General features: G+C 52.4%; 1 protein-coding gene across 3 annotated transcripts in view; it reads right to left on the bottom strand.

Moving 5' to 3' along the window:
• The window catches only part of RNF220 (ring finger protein 220), a 222,399-nt gene that overhangs the window by 6,489 nt on the left and 193,371 nt on the right, over positions 1 to 22,539 (bottom strand). The window contains exons 3-9 of one of the 3 annotated variants that reach the window (XM_037149258.2): positions 20,605 to 20,650; positions 17,227 to 17,328; positions 12,469 to 12,511; positions 9,114 to 9,157; positions 8,546 to 8,678; positions 283 to 379; positions 3 to 89 (exon numbers count right to left, since the gene is read on the bottom strand). In XM_037149258.2, the coding sequence (XP_037005153.1) occupies positions 3 to 89; positions 283 to 379; positions 8,546 to 8,678; positions 9,114 to 9,157; positions 12,469 to 12,511; positions 17,227 to 17,328; positions 20,605 to 20,650 (552 nt within the window). Of the gene's footprint in view, positions 1 to 2; positions 90 to 282; positions 380 to 8,545; positions 8,679 to 9,035; positions 9,158 to 12,468; positions 12,512 to 12,642; positions 12,904 to 17,226; positions 17,329 to 20,604; positions 20,651 to 22,539 lie in introns of those variants that run through there. The other 2 variants (XM_037149257.2, XM_037149256.2) reach the window with 2 other exon arrangements.

Genomic DNA, 22,539 nt, shown 5'->3' on the forward strand with positions numbered 1-22,539 from the left:
GCTTTAGGACTGCGCCCCGGAGTGCCTCTCTCTCCTTGGCTTCACCAGGCTCCTCGCCTGTGCAGGGGATGACGTCAGCCTCTGTGTATCTGGCATAATGGTCAAGGACAAATGGATCCTAGTTTGCAGTAGGCCTTGAGGGTTGAGTCCTGGCCAAAACTGAGATACTGACCCCAGGAAGGGGGGGGATGGAGGGTGAGTACCAGAGGTGCTAGCCACTTATCTTACTCCCTTTGGCCTCTCCCACCAGCCCCACCTTGCCCCAGAGTGCCCCAAGGATACTGCGGCTTCCCGTATTCCAGAGTGTCATCCCCGTCCACATCCAAGTCAGCATCACTGTCCGGGTTCTCTTTGCCGCTGCACATGACGAAGCCAGAGCCTGTGGGAAGCGGGATGTTAGGAGGATCGGGGGCCACCAAGACTGGGCCAAGGGTGCCTCTTTGGTTGCCTTTAGCAAAGGGTCAAGTTTGGGGCCATATAAGGCCCAGACAGAAACTCGGGCCTGGGATACAGCCAGCCAGATACTTAGGTGCTCTTGACTTTGATATTTTAGTCCCTTTCACTGTAAAACTCATCCTTCTTGGCCACACCTAACTGTTCCAAGTGGTCTCATGAACTAGCCCTCTGAAACACCATGTCAGGCCTCCTGGAGGTACGCAGGCCTGCTGTCCACCTGTCTTCTAAGTTTAGGAGAGCAGGCAGAGGACAGGTTAAGGTCTCCCAAGATCACCCCACCCAGGACGCTGGCATTCTCTGTGCCCCATGGTCCAGCCTGACAAGTCCATCGGAGGGGAGAGCTAAGGCCAGTCAGAGCTATACAGCAGGACCCCCAGCCAACGTCCTGGTTTGGGCTGCCAGGTCCTCGCCAGCAAAAACACCAGGCAGCTGTTCAAATATTTGGTGTCTGAAGCGCCTGACATTAATTATTCATTTCCACCTCACTCAGCCCAGATTCCTGGACAAGTGCAGTTATGAAGGGATTAGAAGGGGACAGACGAGAGGATAGGCACGCACACCTGCCTCTCGAAGCGGTCCATGAGGGCAAGCAGGTGGGGTGGAGGCAGAGCCAGGCAGGCGGCTGACCCCACCAAGGTTCAACAGGCCTGGCCACAGGCAGAGCCTCGAGACAGTGGGGAGGGAGAGCAGCTGAAGCTATACTAGGCCCCCGCACTTATCACGCAGCCTGACCCCCAGAACTGCCCTTTGTGATAGCCCAGGGTCAGAGGCTGCAGAACTGCTCCTCCTTTTCCACCCTGGCCTTCTCCCAGCAGCCACTTCTCACAAAGCAGCCCTTCCAGGACAGGAAGAGATGAAAGTGATGAAGTCTGTTACTAGTGGAATCAGCAGGGAAATCCTTACAAGAGGTGAAGAAGCTCAGAATTCTGCCCGATGATCTCAGAAATTTCTTCTTGTCCTTCCTCTCCACTTAGGTTCTTACACTCTCATCGGGGTAGCAGTCTTGTAATGGATCCTCAAGTATCTTGTCTGTGCCTTCACCCGGCTTGCCATACAGCTGACCCTCTCTTCCCGGCTCCGGAACTGACTGGCTCCCCGCTGCATGCACAATCCAGTCTGGCTCCTCAGCCAGAGCCATTAGGATCTTTCATCCTCACTTCACTCCACGAACCCCATGCATAAGAACAGACTACTTACTGCACCTTAAACATAACCCTGTATGTCCTGCTCTTAAGATTTTGCTAATGCTATTCACTCCATTTGGACTGTTTTCCATCTTTCAAGTCCATTTCAAAAGCATTTTCTTTCCAATCTTTCTTTCCCCTTCCACATCTCTGGTCTCTATTCTAATAAAGGTTCCACTCGTCCCAGAGGTAAGCAGCACCAGGGAAAGAGAAGGGCTGGGTATTGCAAGGCTCCACCCTTCCCTGACAGTCCTCATTTGCCCTACACACCAAAGGAACCGACAAGCTTGAAGCAGCAGGCAGGTCAGCAGCAAGGCCATTAAGCTGAGAAAACACCAAGTTACAGCTCTGTCTCCTATTCACAGCCAGGTGTCCTGACAAGCAATTCCTGCCTTGTGGGTGAGTGGCACCTCTATAAACCCTCTGACAGTTTGGGAGACAAACTCTGCCATCAATCAGAATGTAGCTATCAGGTTCACTTACAGTGTGTGCCCCCCGAGCCCTGCCAACCCCCCTCCCCCAAGTACACACAGCTCAGCAGTCAGCCTCACATCCTCAGCTCAAGCCTGGCCCTACCCAGCCCTGCCTCTGGGTGGGCAAAAAGGAAATCACAGAACCCATGGCAAAGCTGGTGCCACAAAGCCCCAGCTTCTCTAGACTTAAAGCAGTCCTGGGCCTGAAGTCCTCTCCTCTGCAGCCCGCTTGCCTGCCAGGCTGGTGCTCCGGTGAAACAGGTATTGTAGTTCCGAATCCTATGTTTCCTCTCACTCCCGTGCCTTTCAGCTGCCCATTATTCCTGCCCAGAACCTTGTCTCTCCTGGTCTACAAAACAAGTTCCTGCTCATTCTGCCAACCCCGGCTGGCTCAACCAGGCCTTCTACCTGTATTAACACATAGTATCTACACATAGTAGTTGTTCTAGAAATACAGGGTCTAGCAGAAGTAACGCCTATTTGAGTGTGATTGGTAGGGTAATAATATAGGTGTAATAACTTACAGTTTTAATTTGAACATTTCACCTAAAATGTCATGTGGTGTGCTCAATTATGACATTGCTATGTGACAGAATTACATGCTTATGATTTTGTAATAAAAAAGAGTTATTTGTACCAGACCCTGTACTTCCTAAAGGCACTCCTACCTCAGCGACATCTCCTAACCTTTAATGAACTTGCCCTCTCCCTGGCTTGGCACTGAAGATGCAGAGTTGCAAGATCTGATCACCACCCTCAGAGTGCCGAGCATGGACAAGACCTCCCCAGACAGTCCCACAGGCACTGCTTCCTGTGTGAGTCCAAAGTTACATTTACTACCGCGTAGCGTCACTGTCCCTAAGCAGACTGAAAGCCCAGTCTGACTCTCTCCGGTGACTTCTGCATCACCCAGCAGAGCTGGCCGGGCCCATGACAGACACCATGCGACACACCCAAGCAGTACTGGCTGCAATGCTGCTCCCCTTGGTCAGTCCTGGGAGCTCCGCGCTCAAAGGAAGGCCAAGGCCTGAGTAGCTGGTATCCTGGAGGAACCTCTCAGGACCAGTCTTCCCTACCGGCCCCAGCCAGGCTTCTGCTCCTCTGACTAGTCGGGCAGGACAGAGAGCACAGCACACCTTGTTTTCTAAGAAAAAGGCCTGTCTCTGGTCTGGGCAGTTTACTCCAACCCTGATGCCCTCCCCAGTGGAGACAGATGTTGGGAGCCTCTTCCTACCCTCACAGGTGTTCAGAACAGGCTGCCTCAGCCTGCTCGCACCTTCTTCCCAGCACATTAACCTTTATTTTCTTAATGATATGTCACTTTCTGACTTCTGAATTATAATAAAAAGAGATGGCCATAAAGCTGTATTACACAGATAGTACCCCCGCCAGCTTGCCGCCCCCCCCCCCAGGCTTTGAGAGGAAGGCTCCACAGTCATTTTATGTTCTCAGCTGCTGGAACATCCCAAGCCAGTTCTCAGAAGCAAGATGGCACAGGGAGCTCCTTTCCAAGCCTCTGGCTCCTGTTCCATGCGGCTTCGGGGGAAAATAGGCAAGCTGCCACTCCTGCTGCTGCTGCTGTCCAGGGAAAGGACTCAGCCTGCAGGACCTCCAGGATAACCTGGAGAACCCTTCAGTCACCAAGGAGGCTCCCTTGCTATGGTTTGGCCCCACCTTAAAGCAGCACAAAGGGCTGGGCTGCTGCCCACAGGCAAACTAAGCCTGCTGGTCAACAATGCTCAGCAGAGCAGGATCCAGTCCCGGGAGGGCAGGAACGTTGCCAAAACTCCTGCCAATTGATAGTCAAGGAGAGAGTTAAGGGCAGAAATGACAGGCAAGTCTAAATTTTATGAAAACGACCCTTCTCCCATAAACTCATTTCTTCCCAGGTCATTGAGGATTAAAAAAAATCAGTGTTAATTCAATCAATTGATCAGATAATCGATTGAGAAACTGGAGATGCCCGTTTACTAGGGGCTGTAATGTCCTGGAACCTGAAACCACAAAAAAGGAGCCATTGATTTCCTCACCTACTGTTCCCAACAAAACCAACGGCTAGGAGAAAGGAAAGTCTTGGGTCCCTCCAGAGGTCTGTGCTTTCCATGGGGGGGTGGGGTGGGGGGGGGAGGCTGCAGGGGCAACAGCTTCCGGAGAGTTTTACACTGGAATTAGTTACAGATGCAGTTACGGTGTCTTGTGTAAACGCCATCGATTGGGGAGCTGACAGTCTGGGGAGCTGCGATGCGGGACAATCAATCGGCCTGCAGTGTCACCTGCCACCTCGCTGAACAGTTGACAATGCAATTATCCAGTGTGGAGGCAGGGAGTTGGCGTGTGTCAAACGCACTTAGCCACTTTCCGGGCCTCCTCGGTAACGCGTTTCACTGCCTCACGTCAGGAGAGACGCAGAGACAGACACCGTTTAATACCATTGATACTTGCTCCTTCTGCCTGCACTCCCTCAGTTCCAGCTTAACAATTGTGTTCCAAAAGGCGATTAAATCCCATCAGTCTTCACAGGGGACAGAGGTGCCCTGCTCCTTGCCACCTCTCCACACCTCCCACCAGGCGACAGTTACAACTAAAGGTGGTAAGGAGTTCGAAGGCAGCGGCCCTAAACTCTCTGCATTCCAAGACTGCCTCCAGCAGTTGGTTGTTCCAATACCTGTTACTGATCGCCATCAGGCAGCAGGTCTGTGCTGAGGAACATTTTGAGCACCTGGTGCTCCCATCCTTTGGAAACCAACATGCCAAAGGAGACAGAGCTATAGCAAGGCCTTCTTCTCTGGGCTCTTGGAATCACAAGCTTCTCACCCCTTTGACTCATAATCTGGCTCTGAAGTTTTATCAAGCAATAGCCAGTTGAAAAATAAATCTGTACCTAAGCTGTCCCACCTGACCTCTCCATGACACCTCACTCAGGCTACCTGGAATCAGCCAAAAGCTGTGAGAGCAACTCAAGAAAGATGCAACTCATAGGCCAGGATCTGGACAGGGCAGACACCCTGCACAGTTGGTCCTGCGAGTCCCTTCCCTCCCACCTGTTTGATTCAGAGGGGCTCAGTGCTGGATTCTAGCAATGCATTTCCCTTCAGGGTTCAAAGACACAGTTACAGCACCTTCGACATCCTATGCTGCCTCCTGGAAATTCCTTCATCTTGCCACTCATGTGCCTGCCACATCACTGTCACCTTATCTGAAACCAATCACTCCAATGTCCTCTCTCAAGCCTGTCCATTTCAGATATGGATGAACTCCAGGCTCCTCACAGCTGTTGAACTTTTCCTGGCAATGAATACAGGGGAGGGATCCAAGCTCACCACCACTTTAAGTCCCTTCTCCAGAGCCGAAGAGGTGGCAATGGGAAATGAGGCAAGGTGTGGCTCACTCACCACACATCTCCCTTGACTGCAGATAGGCGTAGGTTCACCCCCAAGGGCTGTGTGATTAGATTTTCCCTGTGGCCTGCTGCTCTAGCCTAGAGGCCCCTTGCTCTGTCCAGGGGAAAGCAGCTGCCCCGGATGAGCGCCTTTTTCTCCTAATTGCTGAATTCTTTTAGAGGAAAGTTGGGGAAGCACTAGGCTCCACGTGCATCCCTTCATGCAGCTGTAACTCTGGGCGGGGAGAAACAGCAGCAGGTGAGCAGACCGAAGGTTCTGAGAGGACAATTAATGGCCTAGGGCTTCTAGAAATAGGAAGGCCAGAGTGTTTCCTAGACACTGAAAGATTCATCCAACTTGCTCACTTGACATCTTTACCTATGTCCTTAGTCTCTTAAAAATCAATTTCTAGCTGGATCTATGATCAGTGCTTACTTGCTCTGTCTGGTCTTTCATTTTGTCCTAAAGACCCAGGCCCAGCACACCTGGGCCTCACCCTCAGTAACCACAGGTCCTATCTCCAAGGCCTGCTCCCCTCAGCCAAGTGTCCCCACCAAAACTCCTGCCTGCACACCGGCTTCACAGTGGACGACACTCCAGATAACCAACCTGTCCCATCAGACCAGCTCCCAGCGGGCCTACTGGAAAGCTTTGCTGAAGATGACGGAGGGGCCCCAGTCTATGAGGAAGGGTATGGGATGATCAGATACAGGAACTTATCTGCGACTCTTCAATTCTTTCATATCTAACAAGGACAGCAATCTCTGTTCTGTCAGCACGCACAGCACAGCTTAAATGGGCCTCACTGCTTGCCCGCTCATCCTGCCTCCGCTCCCTCTCTCTGAAGTCGGCTGGGCAGCTTCTTCAGCCGGCGTTATCACTCCCTCTAACCGGTCTTGGCAGGCAATCTAATTCCTCCTGAAAAGGTCACCGCCATTTTAACTGCCTTTCAATCACATTAAGCACGCGCTGCCCGGCTTGCAGTTGGGCCCGCCCGGCGGGTGATCAATGCGATGCACTGACACCAGCCTGCCTGGCAGGGCCACACCCAGGCCCCCAGAGTTGGGGCCTATCGGTCCTGGCCAGGGAGGGTAGACTGACAGATGGTCAGCTTGTGCAGACAAGGTTTCAGGGCAGAGGCAGTCCGGATCATCCAGGGCTGCCTTTGATAGCCACCCCCCGACTGCCACTCCACGAGGAGCCTCAGCCTCCTCTGCTCCGCTGCGCCCAGCTCTCTGCCTTGTGGCTCCTGCTGATCTCACTGTAAAACAGCCTTTCAAGTCCGCCTGTCTTTTGACTGCACTAAGCTGTTTAAGAGGCGGCAGCAGCTTCTATCAGGAAAGCCGGAGCAATTCTCTGCAGATAAAGGCACCTCCGGCCCCTGTTCCCTCTTCAAGTCTCACTCTCATTCTCGCTCTCCAAATCGCTCAAAGAAAAGCCCCCTTTGAACTCCCCTCAGGAATTCTTGAAAGGAACAACCTCACAGTGTAAACACTCACAGAAAACTGACACCCGCCCAGGGCCTAAGAGGCCCCTCAGGCCCGCTCTGCCAGTGCATCCCAACACAGGGGAGATACTGTGTCAGACCGTCAGGCCCTGCACGGCTTTATCCTCCTTAAGCCCTGCCTGGTGCCCAGAAGCCATCGGGTCCAGTTCTGTGCCAAGAAACCCAAGAAGTTGCCACAGCAATGGAAGATGTGACTATCTGCAGCAGCCAACAGAGCGAACCCTAAGCAACATCATGGAACCGACCTTGCATGGGCTGCCACCTGTGTGCTAGTCACAGGGTGCTGGGCTTTGCTGTTCACCCTCCCAGGGCCTCAGACACTCTAAAACTCTAGGGCAGGACTAGAGGGAAATGGTAAACAAACATTCCACAGCTCAGCACTTAGGCTTGGGAACCAATTTAATCTGATTAACCTTCCTGATTTATACTTTGGCTTGTCCTGAAACACTTGGGTAAAGTGAGAGAAGCCCGAAAAGCATAATGCCCCACTTGGGCAGGGGGCCCTTTGTGCAGTGGGTCTGCACTGGACAGCACTGCGAAGACCACACCTCAGCACCAGCCCCAAGAGCAGGACCCCGAAGAGGCAGAGACCCTCTTCCCAGCTGCTGTGACATTCCCCAGAGACCAGACGCAGCAGTCTTCCCAAGGGCGATGCCCAGAGAACTGGAAGCAGATGGGAGGCAGACTGTCTCACTTAATGACCACAAGCTGCAGTGCCAGCTGTGCTTGCGCACAGAAAGAAAAGCTGGAGGCCAGGAGGCAGAGAGATCCCTCTTCCCCTGCCCAAGGTAGGTGAGTCTGACAAGAGGACAGTGACCCTGGGCACCCATCTAGTCTGCTGTCTGACCTGGTGTGAGTGGGGGACTCCCACTGGCCCATGCCATATCCCTCCAAGGAGCTGGGCAGGGCCCTGAAGACCTCTCTGCAGCAACTGGGGAGAGCCCAAGGGAAGCAGGGAGCAGCTGGGCCCAGGGCCCTCTTGCTTCAGGGCAGAGGGGCCATGGAGAAGGGATGGGATCAGAGCTAAAATTAAATTCACCAATGAAGCTCATGGGAGGTCAAATTTTGCCATAACTCACTCCCTCCTCTGTAACTGATTTCTCTGGTCGGAGGAGGAGGAGGAGAATCCAATGTGTTTGCCTGGAAGCCCTCCGGGCCCCTAGTGCTGGAGGTGTACAGCAGGTTGCTGGATTCTCATTTATCAGCCTTAAGAGGGATGGAGTGATAAATGCATAACCGTCCCTTTAATATTTTATGCAGGTGCTAACGTGGCTTGGCTGTCACCTTCAATGCATCACCCGAGGCCGAGAGCCCCCCCCCCGTCACTCCTACCTCTCAGCCTCACAATTCCATTCCCCACCCAAATGCTCCCATTTTAATATGCACATCACAGGCAGGCAGCACAGTCACAAAGCAGCTCTGCCAGCAGCAGTTCCCATGTGGTAGACAGATGACCAGCCACCAGCCCCAGCCTCCTGGCTCCTAACAGATGGATACCCAGCCTGGCCACCAGAGTGCCACTGCCTATGTGTCAGCTGCTTGTACCTCGGAAACCACCTTCCAGGAGAGTGGTGGCCCGTATCCGCTTCTGCCCACACCACTCATACTCCTCAAAGCGGTTGCTGTTCTCATGCTCGATGTCCACGGAATCATCCTCAGCCATGCAGGAACTTTCCCTCTGTGAAGAGCAGAGCAGGATCACGTGGGTCCCAGGCCATCCCTACCTGTCCCCCAGGGCCTGCAAGGAAGGCACAGCCCTGGCCCCCAGGTATGGTATGCCAACCCCAGCTCTAGGGCTCCTGTGAAGTAAACCAATCTAGAGGTCAAAGACCTAGACCTCTTCCCAATCATTTTCCACTGGAGCCCCAGGGAAAGAGTGGGTGAGTGAAAGCAAAGGAAGAGAGCAAAGAACGGAGAGGAAGAAGCTGCTGAGACCACACGGAGACCCCAATAGCCCATAGATCTGGGGGCAGCTGGCAGCTGGGTTGAGGGGAGGGGGAGCAGTGGGGGGGATAAGTGGTGATGGCCCCTCTACCTTAGAAAGGCAATGCTCCACATGCCTACTCATCTCCTGCTCCGATCCTGCCAGGGGGCGGTTGCACAGGGGACATACCTGCCCTTCATCTTGCTTCCTCCGTTTCATTTTCCCAATCCGAGCTGCATGGAAAAACCGAAAACAAAGCACAGAACAGGCAGACGGTCACTGTAGCTCCCAGGGTTGCAGTGGAGCTGATACATCCTGACCTCTTGCCAGCCATCAGCCCCTTTGTTCAGAGCCTGGTCTTACTCTCATTATGCAGCACCTGCTCCTCCTTTTGGGACTGGGACTTGCCAAGAGCACCTGGAGAGGAGGGTGGAGCTGGGCCAGCGAAGTATCTACCCTGGCCGTAGCTGGCTCAAGCTCAACTGTACCTTCCTACCTGCAGAATTCAAGGAGTCCAATGAGCAAAGATACTCCATGTTGCTCAGTATCTCCCTAGAAGGTCATGACCATGGGCTCTTTTGATGTCAAGATAGCCAGGGGTCTGATATGGCCTGTTTTTCACTCATGATAAAACCCCCTCTGTTCCTGGGCCAAGAGCCCTTAGTGTCTTAGTTAGAGTCATCCCAGGAAGGATTTCTCTTATGCCCACTGGTCCATTTTACAGAAGAGGAGACTGAGGCCCACTCATAAAGATATGGAGAGTCTGAGTCAGAAAATCCATGGTACCTTGACAGGGCAGCCCTCACTGTGCCTACCCAAACCTGTTCCATCATTCCTAATCAGTGCAGAGGGACTGGCAGGCCCGTGAGGCAGAGGGCTGCCTGCCATTATGTCCCGCAGGGGGCTCAATTCCAAAGTGCACACTGCAAACCCATAGCACTCCTAATTAACGCCGAGAGATGCAATCATTTCTAATTAGCTCACTAATCTCTCTCTGCAGCCCTCCTGTCATTGAAGCAGGAAGGGGTCAAAAGAAGGGACTCTTCCCTCTAGCCTCCCCCCTGGATGCAACAGCAGAAGCGGAGTTAGCCACTCTGAGATCAGATGAACTGGGGTGAGGATGCAGGGAGGTAGTCAAGAAGGGGAAGGTTCCCCACTGCAGGCCAGGAAGAACTTTCTCATGGGCACTGGCCCTGGGGAAGCTTGTGAATGCAGTTTAGGGAGGGGGACACAGGTAAGAGGTGACGCAGGTGGAAACTGATTACTACTATTTAGAACCTCAACTGTGTTAGGCTCAGAGACAAACACCTCACACAACATAGCTCATTTAATTCTATATCCTCAAGGTATGGTGCATTACCCATTTTAACAGATGAAGAAACTCAAGGCTCAGGGAGATCAAGAACTTTTCAAGTAGTAAAAAAGAGACAAAGGCAGAATAAGAAACCATAGCCTTGAATGTTCTCCTGTCCTAAGGGTCCCTTTGACTGGTCAGCATCAACAAACACTGATCCTGTAAGTGTGCTAGAGCAATAAGACTATGCACTTGGGGCCCAGCGCCTGCTTGCTGAAGGCCTGAGGCAGGGAGCTATTCCAACTCCAACCCAGGGTCATCCCAGGAAGGTCACTATCCCATTAGGACTGAGCATGGAGCTTGAGAAACTGGTCTGCAGCCTGGTCCATCTCTGCAATCTCTTGTGCTTTTGCTATAGAAGATGCGGTCATGTGCTGGTGCTCCACCAGCACATGAGGAATGTTTTGTGAACGAACATCTAGATTCCTCTGCCTTGACTGCCCCAACCCTTGGACTCTCAGGCTCAAGCCACCTTGACACTCTATACCAATGATTTTCAACTGGTGTGCCATAAGAATTTTTAAAACATACAATACCTGACTATTTAGTCAGGGGCACTGGCCTCTTTTCCTTAGATTGTTATTAAATAAAAAAGAGTACAGCCAATACAATAGCTCTCCGGTGTGAATGAATCAAAATTACACCAATTTTTTTTGTCAGGTCAGCAAAAAATATATTTTTCTGGTGCACCACAGAATTTTAGTTAACTAGTTTATATATGCCACGAATTGGAAAAGGTTGAAAATCACTGCTTTAGAGCCAGGGCTGGGCTGGAGAAGGGATGCTAGATATCAGAAAGGCACGGAGCCAGGGACCCCTGGAGTGCCAGAAGCCTGTAGGAAGCAGTGCAAGAATATAAAGGTTCCTCATCTGTCCTGCCTAGAGCCCAGGGAAGTGCCTCCCTGTAAGAGGAGGACTACGATAAACACTGTTTGATGATGGAATAAGGAATGAATCTCAGAGAATTGCCAGAGGGAACAATACTGGATACTTCCCTTGACCAGGCCACGCAGCCTAGAAGACCCCTGAAGCTCCAGAAAAGCATCCTGATGGGTTAAACATCACCTGAAAATTCTCAGATAAACAAGGCAGGTTTGGCTATCTTCTTACCAAAATAACCAAAATGTGGAAGAAAAAGCTTTGCTCCCTACCCAGAGGAGACCTCTGAGTAGGTGAAGTCAAAGGATTTGCCATGGAGGTAGCATCACATGGCTGCAGAAGCCCAGGCTTGGGAGGTAAACAAACGTCGGTTTAAATCACGCCAGTTACATCCCCACTGCGTGGTTTTAAATCACTGTCACCTCTCCCAGCCTCAGTTTCCTTACCTACACAAACTGTTAATGCTTTCCTCTCAGAAGTGTTTCGATGATGCTTAATACAGTGCCAGCCCATAACGAGTGCATTCTCTCCTCCAGAATGAGGCTCAGCCTGGCAGCAGAAACTAAGTAGCAGAGGTTGGGGATCATTTACCAGCTGGCCCAGAGACCCTAAGTCTCTTACAGCAACCCCCAGACATACCACACCCTAGTCAGCACAAAAACCCAGGCTCATTCAATTGTGTTCAGCAAATAGGAATGCTCCAGAGGTTTGAATCCAAAAGGGGGGGGGGGGAGCACCAGGTAGTGCATACACGGTGAGCTTTCAGAGAAGGCCTCTAAGAGCTGTTGAGCCCACGCTGATCACCTTTGTGAAATGTGGGCCGACTGATAACTCAAAGAGCCCCGGGATGAGTTAGTTCCTGTTGCCGTGGGAACTCCAGATCTCACTGCATTGTCAAGTCTCAGCAGAGAGGCTGTATTCACACTACTGGGCACTGATTAAAAACTGGAAGAAAAACATTTTCAGCACCCTGCTGGCTTGTACAGTGAGGTCCCAGCAGTTTGCAAATTCAAAGCTGAGCTCCCGAGTAAAATTGTGTAGCTTGTTCCTCATCCTCTGGCACTTATTGCCCCCCAGGGTTTTTCAAGGCCTTTAGAGAGGCTTGGGCAAGAGACGGGAACCACAGCCTCCATTAGACAGACGGGGAAACTGAGGGCAGCCACCTTGGTTAGCACATTCTTAGGCTCTGTGACTGCGAGGAAGCCACTGGGCCTTAATGTCGAAGAGATTGAGGCAAAGCCAGGAGCTACAGCCAGCGAGGGAGGGAGGAGGCCGGGGGTGGGGCAGAGGGAGGGGCCGAGCAAGACTCACCATTCAGTCGGGTCTGCCGGTTGGCTCGCACTCGAAGGAAGGTCTGGGGGAAGATCCCAGGCAGATGAGAAAAGAGAAGAGAGCGTCAGCCGTGGCCTGGAGTCCTGGCCCCTGCCTGAGCACCAACCTGGGTCCAGGCCTGTCCCGCCCCAAACAGCCCGTAAACAAACCTACTTCCTCCCTCCCGCCGGCCCCCCTGCTCCGCCGACCGCTCCGGGCCCTCGGCATAGCCGCCGGGGACTGCTCTAACGGGACCCCGTGGCCACCGCGCGGTGCCGTCCCAGCCCCGGCTTCCGGCGCTCCGGGCCCCTCGGCCGCCCGGCCGGCGAGGGTGGCGATGCGGGCGGATTCCCCCCGGCTGCCCGGCGGCGGCGGCACTTCAGCTCCCAGCGGCGGCGGCGGCCATGTTGGCCCTGGTCATGTGACCGCTGCCGTCGCGCGCCCAGGGTGAAAGTTCAAGATGGGGGTGTGGGCGACCAGACTGAGACCGAGAAAAAGCTGCTGGCATTCGGGTAGCAATCCGCGGCGTGTGCTTGGGATCCCTCCCACCACCGGCAAAGCGTATCCGCTCCAGGTAGCGGCTGCAGGGTCCACCTGTCCCGCTCCATGCTCTCTCGCGCGGGGCTCTATTCTCCCAGAACCCCGGCCTTTGGTCCCGCTTGCCGCGCGGCTGTCTTAGGGTAGCCAGGCTATTCTTTGGGAAGGAGGTGTCGGAATTCCTGATGGCCCATTGGCGATCTCACCGCACCTCCCAAATGTTCCGCCCCCATCCCCACGGAGTTCAGCAGTCCCGTTATTGGAGGATTCCCAACTTTTCAGCTGTCTAGTGGACATCACGTTAGCTCCCACAGGAACCAGACACCCACGTGGTTAGCATGGAACTAGGCGTCCCCCAAACAGGCGCTTTATTCCTGGTTTCCAGTTCAGAAAGGGACACGCAGGTGTGCTCACAACGGAAACTTGAGAATGGTGCCGGACGCCACCCTCTTTCCTTCTCAACACTCAGTGCTTATCTGGATTTCAGAAAGCCTCCCTTTAAATGTTCACTTAAAAAAAACTAATCATCTCCACCTCTATGTATCTCCTACTCAATCTCTCGAAAAATATTTTTCCTTTTGTTACAGTACTGCCATCTCTATCTTCATTATAGCTCATACAAAATTTTTGTCAGTGTACTGACCATTCCAGGGTTGGGGCTATATGTGAATCATGGGTGAACCCAAGCCTAGCACAGTGCTTGGCATAGGCAAGCCTCCCAGGGTGTTTCTTCAAGGGCTATACCTATCTTGGATGTTACTGCTCCAGTTCATAACCTTATGAGTTTTCTAAATTTGCAGCTGTCTCCCATCTGGCCTTCTGGTCTCCAGCTTCCTGTAACCCAGCCTTCTCAGTAATGACACTGTGATCTTTGTATTGTTCACAATTGACCCTGTCTCTCCGCCTTCTTTAAACCCTTCAGTGGTTCTCCATCTATACGATCTGCAACATGGCATACAGGCCTCATCTGACTCGCTCTACTTCTCCAGCCTTTTCTAGCACTCCGGCTCTCCCCCTTTGCCCTCCCGACGCTCTGCTCTGCAGAGCTATGAATAGGTTTTTGAGCACTCCATGCACTGGACTCCAGGCTAGATTATGCTCCATGCCTCTATACCCGCGCTTGGTCTGTTCATCCCTTAGGGCTCTGGGAAGGCTTCACCTTCTCTCAAGGTTGGGTGAGTTACCTCCTCTTAAGTTTTCACAATACCTTGTCTTCCCTCTGATCTTGTATATTTTGATTGTTTACACATCTGTACCTTATTCATGGAGCTCATCTCTACCTAGTCACCCAGCACAGGGTTTAGCATGTGGGAGATAACAGTGGGAAGGGAAGGGGGATTATACTCACACAAGAGGGAAGCCCCTGAGCCCAGTGCACAGCTAAGAGACAATCTAGGGTTCAGGGCCAGACAGACTCAAGTTCAAATCCTGACTCTGTTACTCTTAAGAATCTGTGTGTTCTTAGAAAATGAACTTCCTCTCTCCAGGCCTTTCTCCTTAGCAATAAATTGGAAGGCAATGAATCCTAGCTTATACAGTTGCTATGAAGGTAAAGTGAAATAATAGTTAAGAGATTAGGTAACCCAACAGGGGTTAAAAAAAATGGGAATGCAAACAAGAAACCAATACCCCCTAATTTTGAAGCTGAGTTTGATAATAAAAAAAAAAAACCCAACATAATTAAGCAACTACTACATGTCAGACATTGTATACAGATTAGGGGATGGGATACCCAGCTAGACCCTAGGGCACTTTCCAGGGTCCAGGGTACTTCACCTTCTACCAATCTTCCTTGTGTTTTATATTCTAACAAAACTGAACTGATAGTAGGTCCCCAAATACGTCACTCTGGGTTATACCACTATGCCCTTTGCACAGTTGCCTTGATCTGGGGCACCCTTTATTCCTTGTTTGCCAAAGTGAACTCCTACTTTTCTTCTGAAACCCTGTTCATTCATTACCTCCTCGGTGAAGCTTACTCTGATTTTTCTCTTCTGTCCACTGTGTGATCCTAGAAACTTATTTATATCCCTGTCATAGCACTTAAAACACTGGGCTATAATTATCTATTTGCAAATCTAATCCCTGGCAGGTGAGGACACTGGACTAAGCATGAGTGAGTATAGATAAATGAGTAAAGGACGAGAGTAAAGAAGGATAAGACAAGGCCCTTGCCTTGGAAGGACTCCACATCTAGTGGACAAATCACGTTCATTGTGACACAGTAAATGTGGTGCCAGTTCTGTGCACCTGCTCCTGTCAAGAACTATATCTCCTCATCCCTTGATCAAGGGTTAGCTTTGTGATGCTTTGCCCAGTGATGTGTGAATTCCGGAGTCTGGGCCTCAAGACGCCTTGTAGCTTTGTCTTCCGCCCTCTTAGTGTGACATTGCCCTGAGACCCCCAAGTAAGGAAGCTGATCTAACCTACTGGAGGATGAGAGGTGGTGTGGGAGAGAACCAAGGTCACTCTAGTCTGCCAGGTACACGGTGAGGCCATCTGGGACTTTCCTGCCCAGGCTGTCCTCCAGCTGAATGAGCTGCATGAGTACATGAGGGCCTAGTCAGCCAACAGAGCTCTGAGATATGATAAATTGTGTTAAGCCACTAAGTTTTGGGAGGGTTTGTTGTAAGCCAAGAGAGAACCTAAACACACCTAAAGGGGTGACCACAACATAAGATCATAAGGGCAATAACGGACACACCAGGGTCATGAGATAGCTATTCCAGAAAGTTTTCCTGGAGATGATGGGATTCGGGCAGGTTATTGAAGGATAAATAAAAAGCAGGTTGGTAAAATAGTCCTGTTAGAAGAAACAGCATGTGCATAATGCAGAGGCAAGAAAGGAATGTCATAGCCAGGAAGTAGTTGGCATTAATTGGGTGAGCATGCCCCATAGGATTCATGGAGGGCAGCATTAGGAATGGGAGCTGGGAATATGGGTTAAATCTAAACCACAGAGGCCTTGGTGCCATGCCTATGCCTGACAATTACTCTTTTCCTAGTTCATCAGATGGTGAGGCTGGATACTGTGACTGAAGTAGAGAGGGTGGGTCCCTGAAGGCAGGGCTCTGTCTGTCCCTTTGAAGGAAACTCTGGGACAGAGCCTTGTCTCCACATCAGACCAGAAATCCGTAGGGTTGGGTCATCCCTCCATCTCAAACCAGGGCTGTCTGGATGAGGGTAATGTCTCCCAGGCTCTGGACTGAGAGCCTCTCTCAAACCAGGGTTCATGAGAGGAGGGAATCTCTCCCCAGGGGTGGCACTTGGGCTATGCAGCTTGAGTCCCATACAAAGCATCCAGTGGAAGCTGGTGTCCAGCCCACCCTTGGCACTCCACGCTTCAAGCTCTGAGCCCTGACACTGAGCTGTGTCAGCTGGAAGTAAAGGGTGTTTACAGAGAACACCTCTAGCTCCAACAGGGGTTTTACGTGTGCCAGCGGTGACGCTGCTTCTATACCCCAGATTATGGATCCCTGCTGCCTTGTCTTTCTGCATCACGTCGGGGCGTCTGAGTTAGGGCTGTTTTTCCCTTTTCCCCCTGGGGCTCCTGGAGAAGGCCTGTTGCCATTTCGACAAATGTTCCTTGGAGCAGGGCCCTGTTTTCCTCCATTGGACTGGGGCTCCCAAAGGCAGGGCTCTGTCTCTTCTCAGAAGGAGAAGGTTCTGGGAGAAGTTCTTTCTCCTTCCTACCCAAAGAAGGCCAAAAGAGAGTTAGGGTGTCAGCCTTAGGTCCTGCTCCCACTCTGATGCTTTAAGATTGTGTGATCATTCCCTCCCTGTGTTGCGCGAGACTCACAGGCAATGACTGTCTCTGTCTCTTTTTCTCTCGGCCCCAGCACCAAGGTTTGGCAGGCCTGAATGAACGGTTGTTTGCTCAGGGGATCATGGGTTTGAAGTGTGATGTTTCCAGGTGGTTTGGGCTATATCTTGGGTCCCTCATGAAACCAAACCCTATAGGATATGTCCTGATAGGTGGGATGCTTCAGAGGTGTTTAGAGGCCACCAGAGCCCTGGTGCCCTTGGCTGTCTTCTTAAAAGTCCATCTCCGTAAGGCACCTGTGCCTTCCAGGTTCAGTCGGGCATTAGACGCCGAGGGAATCAAAAAGAGTTCAGATCTCTCCTCTTCCCTCCTGAGGAGGGAGGAGTCCGCACCAGGCATGTCCTCTAAGCTCTCACCCAAGGGGACTTCCTTCTCATGCTCATCCGCCCACTCCTCACCTGGTATCTGTCTGAGTGGTGCAGGTCATCAGTGGCAGATGAGTGTGGTGATGCTGTCGGAGACTCTCCTTCTCTCTTGATAGAAGCAGACAACAGGAGGGCCTGGGAGAAGAAAAAGGACATGTGGCCTTGAGCAGAATGAGACCTACAGTCAGTCCCCTGGAGTCCCTGTTCCTATGGAGCTTCTGGGAGAGGGGTGGAGAGAAGGGGGCTGGAGGGATGGAGGGACCACTTGGGATTTTGAAGGCACATGCTCAGGTCCTGGGAGGGTGGTCATGGGAGAGGACGTCTTGACTCTCAGAATGGGTAGAGGCCCCCTGAGAGGGCCAGACCTCTGATATCCAAGCTGGTATCTACTCCAGCGGGGCAGACTCCCAGTCTGCTCTCAGTGGGCAGAGACAGTACATACTCTGTGACCCCCCCGAAGGGCTGGGGGTAAAGCCACACGCTGGCCACCCTGGCTGCCCCTAACATGGGCTGATGGCAGCCCCGTTATGGAGACAGTAAATTAAATAGCATGTGTGAGTTTCCTGCGTGCCGCTCGGGATGTACTGTGGGTCCATTTATCCCCGTGCTGCGACAATGACCCTAGCAAAAACCCCAGCAAAACTAATCCCCCCATGTCAATCCTACATGGCCTCTTCTACATACGCCTGCAGTTTAGATTAATAAACTGTCTGCTTTAAATTGTGTGCGAGCATCACAATTCTAAATACCACATGGCACATTCAGCCTGCTCTTGCTGGCTCTTGCCAAGGCCTGTTCAGCTGCAAACTGGGGGCCTGAAAGCAATTCATACTTCCTCCCCCCACCTTCTCCAGCCTGTACAGCTCTGAGCCAGAAGCATACAATCCCCTAGGAGGCCTCCCCAGCCTAGAAAACCATGCCAAATCGCCAGTGACAGCCCAAAGAAAGCAATTTGGGAAAGATGGAGCAGCCATTTATCCTTCATCTCCGACTGAGCCGCAGGATGTGACCCGCATGCGGTGGCCGTGCGGCACATCCTCAGGCGAGGGCCTAGGAAGGGAGGGGCAGCTGCTGGCTGGCAGGGCTCCCTGACTCGGCCTCCCCCCAAGAGCTGGAGGAGGAAGGCTGGGAAGGGCCTGGGGTGGGATTCCCTACAATTCGGAGTCCCTTCCTCATCCACCCAGGCACTGTGGGAGGTCTAGTGAGTGATTTGGCCCCCTCTCCTCAGAAAAGACGTGGGCTTTGGGGCAATGTCCTTCTCTGGTCCCAAGAAAGATGCTGAGGAGGGCGAAACAATGTACCCCTGCCCCTCCTATAAGAAAGCTCACACTCGTGCTCTCCCCCACCCACCTGCCCACCTCTCTCTCTCATTCTCTCTGGGTTAGAAGCCCTGAGAGGCCTCAGCATTACACCTGGGGCAAGTGGAATAAAAAAAGGTCACCAGCGCTTTTTAAACATGGACCAAGAAGCAGTAAAATGTGTTTTGAAAAAAAAAAAAATCCCGGCATTAAATCATGACTTTTTGCCTGGCTCTTCGCCTCATTAAAAGTGGCCTTTTGGAAGGTAAAATTATCATTGTAAGCGATAAGATCTTTAAGAAAATAATTCACGGCTTCTTCACCCTTTAATATGATAGCCGCCACCGGCTAATTTTTTTCTTAATGGCAACGAGGCCATCAATCTTGTGGAAGGCCCCCTTGCCCTCTCCTCCTCCTCTCTACCTCCTTCTCCCTGTCTCCTCAGTCTCTCGCTTGAACCTTCTCCCTTGTGCCCCCTGCATCCATGATCTGCTTCCCTAAAGTCTCAGTCAAGGCAGAGGACAGACCCCGAAATGGTCAGCTTGGGGGTGCGCACACACACCCGGAAGTGGCTGAGTAGTGGTTCCAGCCTGAGTCTGGCAACCTATAGGTGCGCTTGCTGCAGGACTCTGCACGCTTCTGCGTCCCGGCTGCGTACTCTCATCTGGGTGCGTGTGTGCATCTTCGAGCGTGGGGACGTGGAGCATGGAGCATGGACATGGATTGCGTCTGTTTGTCCTTAGCTCACGGGCCTCCCTGGGGTCCAATTCTCAGTCCTGCCAGCCGTGCTCAGGTGTCAGGTGTCAGAGGTTGTAGTGGCCAAACTGGCAGCTTGTGCATGACCTACCTTCTTCTGTAACCACAACCACTAAATGCTGTGACATGGGCCAAGCTCAGAGAGTGTGGCTCCCCACCTCTATGATCCACAGCTGCCTGTCACCTCCCACATTTTCTCTTGGGGCTGGGAGGGCTTTGCTTCTTTGGCCAGGGCCGGCACGGATCCAAGGCTGGACTAGGTTCCCTATCTCTTCTCTGTGCAGCTCGCTGTGTGTTGGGTGATTTCCTGAATCATGGTGCAAAGTCCACCCCCGCCCTTTATAAAGGCCTTCAGGGGAGTTGAGCCACCCCCTGGATCCTTTTCCCAAAACTGCCCTCTCGGAGCTCACCAGTGCCTTTAAGGCATCTAAATACAGTGGTCTCCTTCTCCAGCTTTTCTCTGTTTGGCTACTGACGCCCCATATGTTTTGGAACTCTTTTCCCCTTAGGAGTCTGGGATACCATGCCCTCCTTTGCCCTTTCTAACTCGTGACTGTACCTCCTCTGACCCTTTCTGGTCTCTGATACTGTATCTTGACCCCCCCAGTGCAGGAATCTCCAGATTCTCTTCTTGGGTGTTGCTCCAACTTCTCCACACACTCTCCCTGACTGATTTCATCTATTCTCGAAGCTTTGACACTCACTCCTCTCCCCCTATTAAAAGGGCTGTGGGTTCCTGCCTTTCTGAGTCACTGTGAGGACTTAGGAGAAAGGATGCCAGAGGGTGGGGTGGAGAAGAGGACACTCAGCGAGCCAGGGTTTAGTCTTCCTCCCCAGGTCCCCTCCCCAGGTCACAATCATCCCTTCTGGGGAAGCAGGTCCATCTGTCTCTGTGGCCACCTGTGGCAGTTCTCAGTGCTACGCACATCACTGTGCTGAAGCCTTTCTGGCCCCTCCTTTGAGCCAGCTACTTGCCCTTTACTTTTTCTTTCTCTGTCTGATGCTTTCAAGCCTCTCTCCCATAGTGTCTGTTCAGAGGGGCAGACTGTCTCCTCAGATGAGTCCAGCATCTTCCCTGGCTCCCTGTTGCCCACAGACCAAAGTACACACACACACACACACACACACACACGCACGCACCGTGGTCTGGTTTCTAAAGCCCTGAGCTGTCTGCCTCGACCTGCACTACACATGCATACGCTCAAGCACCTAGGGCAGCCCTAGGTATCAGGTGGATGTTGAAACCCTAGGGACAGTTGGGGACCCAGGAAGAGCTCCTTTCATCCTCAGGAGGAAGCAGCTCTGGGTGGGCCTAGGTTAGGGTCAACAGGAGGGGAACACACAACTGGCCACCTACCTTGGGAGTGCCTGGAGCCATGGCATCCTTCAGAAGGGAATTCTTGCTGCCAAGAAAGAAGAGAACAGGATTACTATTCCGCCTGCTGCCCAGGGCATGCCAGAGTAGAATAGCGAGAAGACCCCAAAGAGAGAAGACACAGCCAGCCTAGCCCAACCCAGCCTGGCCAAGCTCCACCCAGTCCATTCAACGCCAGCTGGCCCTGCCAAGCTCAGCATCCATCAGGAGCTAAGGGCCAGAGATGTCTCCTGGTAAAAGGACAGCAACACCAGGCATGGTGGGCTACACTGTGGATCTGAGGAAAGAGGCTTTACCTGACTCCTGGTATCAGCCTTGAGGATTCTGCCTGTCTTGGATGCCCCCTTCCCTCCACCTGCTGTCCCCAGTCTGCTCTTAGCCCCTATGGGACTGGGGTGATGGAGCTGACATGGCTCTTGTCAATTCTCCCTCCAACACGCTGCAAACTGCGTTAGGCCAGGAATGATCTCCCCCTGATTCAATTTGTCAGCCCCAGGCCCTCCGGCATCGGGTGCGGCAGGCAGGCGGGAGCTGGGCCTGAAATATGGTGGGTGGCTTGGAAGCAGGCGGGGGTGGGGGCGGGAGGTGATGGATGGGCTGTGGGGGAGGCGAGGACTGTGTTTAATAACAAAATTGGTATGCAAGGCCACATCCCGTGCTAAGCATGAGTGATCCAGAGCCACAAAGTATTACAAATCCCCGCTAAACAGATGCTGACAATGGAACAAGACGTATCAAATCAGATCCACTTCAGAAACATTAATATCCCTGTTCCTGTCCCTCCCTCCCTGCTGCCCCCACTATGCTTGCACATCTGTGTTCGCACATTCACGCACGTGCACTCACTCAACCCCCCCCACAAATACATGCACACAGGGGCACTACACGCATGACGGCAGACATAGCACATTCACTAGGGTCCTTGCACAAACCCAGATACAAGCTGTCGTGGTAAAGCGCACCCACAGATAGCTGTGATGCTCACAGACACGTGGACACACATCAAGGCAGAGCACACAGGGGCAGACACCACTCACCCCGCATTTGCGTACACCGGGAACACCCTCAGGCTCAGACACAGGCACGCCCAGTACACAGCCAAAGGCATAGGCAGGTGCAGAAGAAGCGGTAGGTCTCACCCGGTGCCATTTTGCCCCTAAGGGGACATTTGGTAATGTCTGGAAACACTTCCGATTGTTACAACCTGGGGTTGGGAGTTTACTATTGGCATTTAGTGGGTAGAGGACATTAACCATCCTATGGTGTACTGGTAGCCTCTCACAGTAAAGAATTATCCAGCCTAAAATGTCAATAGACCCAGAGACCCTAGTGCGAAGGCAGATACACATGTCTGCCGTTTCTCTGCCATTCTGTCAGCCGTCACGTAGATACACGTGGTCACACCCAATGGCTTAGCCAAGCAAACAGGTGCACAGGCAGAGTCCGGTTCTGAGACATGTCCATAGAGACACATTCACAGCAGTCACTCTACCTGGATGAAGAGCTGTTCCCCAAATCACATCCTCATCAATGCATGCTTACACAGACACCCACATGGACCCACACACCCAGACACCATGCACCCATGAAGGCCGACACATGGACACATACCCACACAGACACGTGCATTGTAGTGCAGGGGCCCCCAGGCTTGGCAGCAGGGTGAGGCTAAGGTCTGAGTATAAAAACAGAGCTGTCTGCCTGTCTCATCACACGGCGGGGGCACCAAAGACGGGGGGTGGGGGCACAGACCGGCCAGGTTCCATTCAATTACACTTGGCAGTTCTGCTCCAGTCCTGGCTCTGATCTGGGGACTAGGGATCCAGAGAAGAAACTGGGCTGCTCTTGAGGAGCAAGTAGCTGGTGAACTCATGACCTTCATTATTCTTCACTTTTTCATTCATTCAGTCAACAAGG

This window comes from Artibeus jamaicensis, unplaced genomic scaffold, assembly GCF_021234435.1.
Source record: "Artibeus jamaicensis isolate MK-2021 breed Jamaican fruit bat unplaced genomic scaffold, CSHL_Jam_final scaffold_847, whole genome shotgun sequence".
NCBI classification, from domain to species: Eukaryota; Metazoa; Chordata; class Mammalia; order Chiroptera; family Phyllostomidae; genus Artibeus; species Artibeus jamaicensis.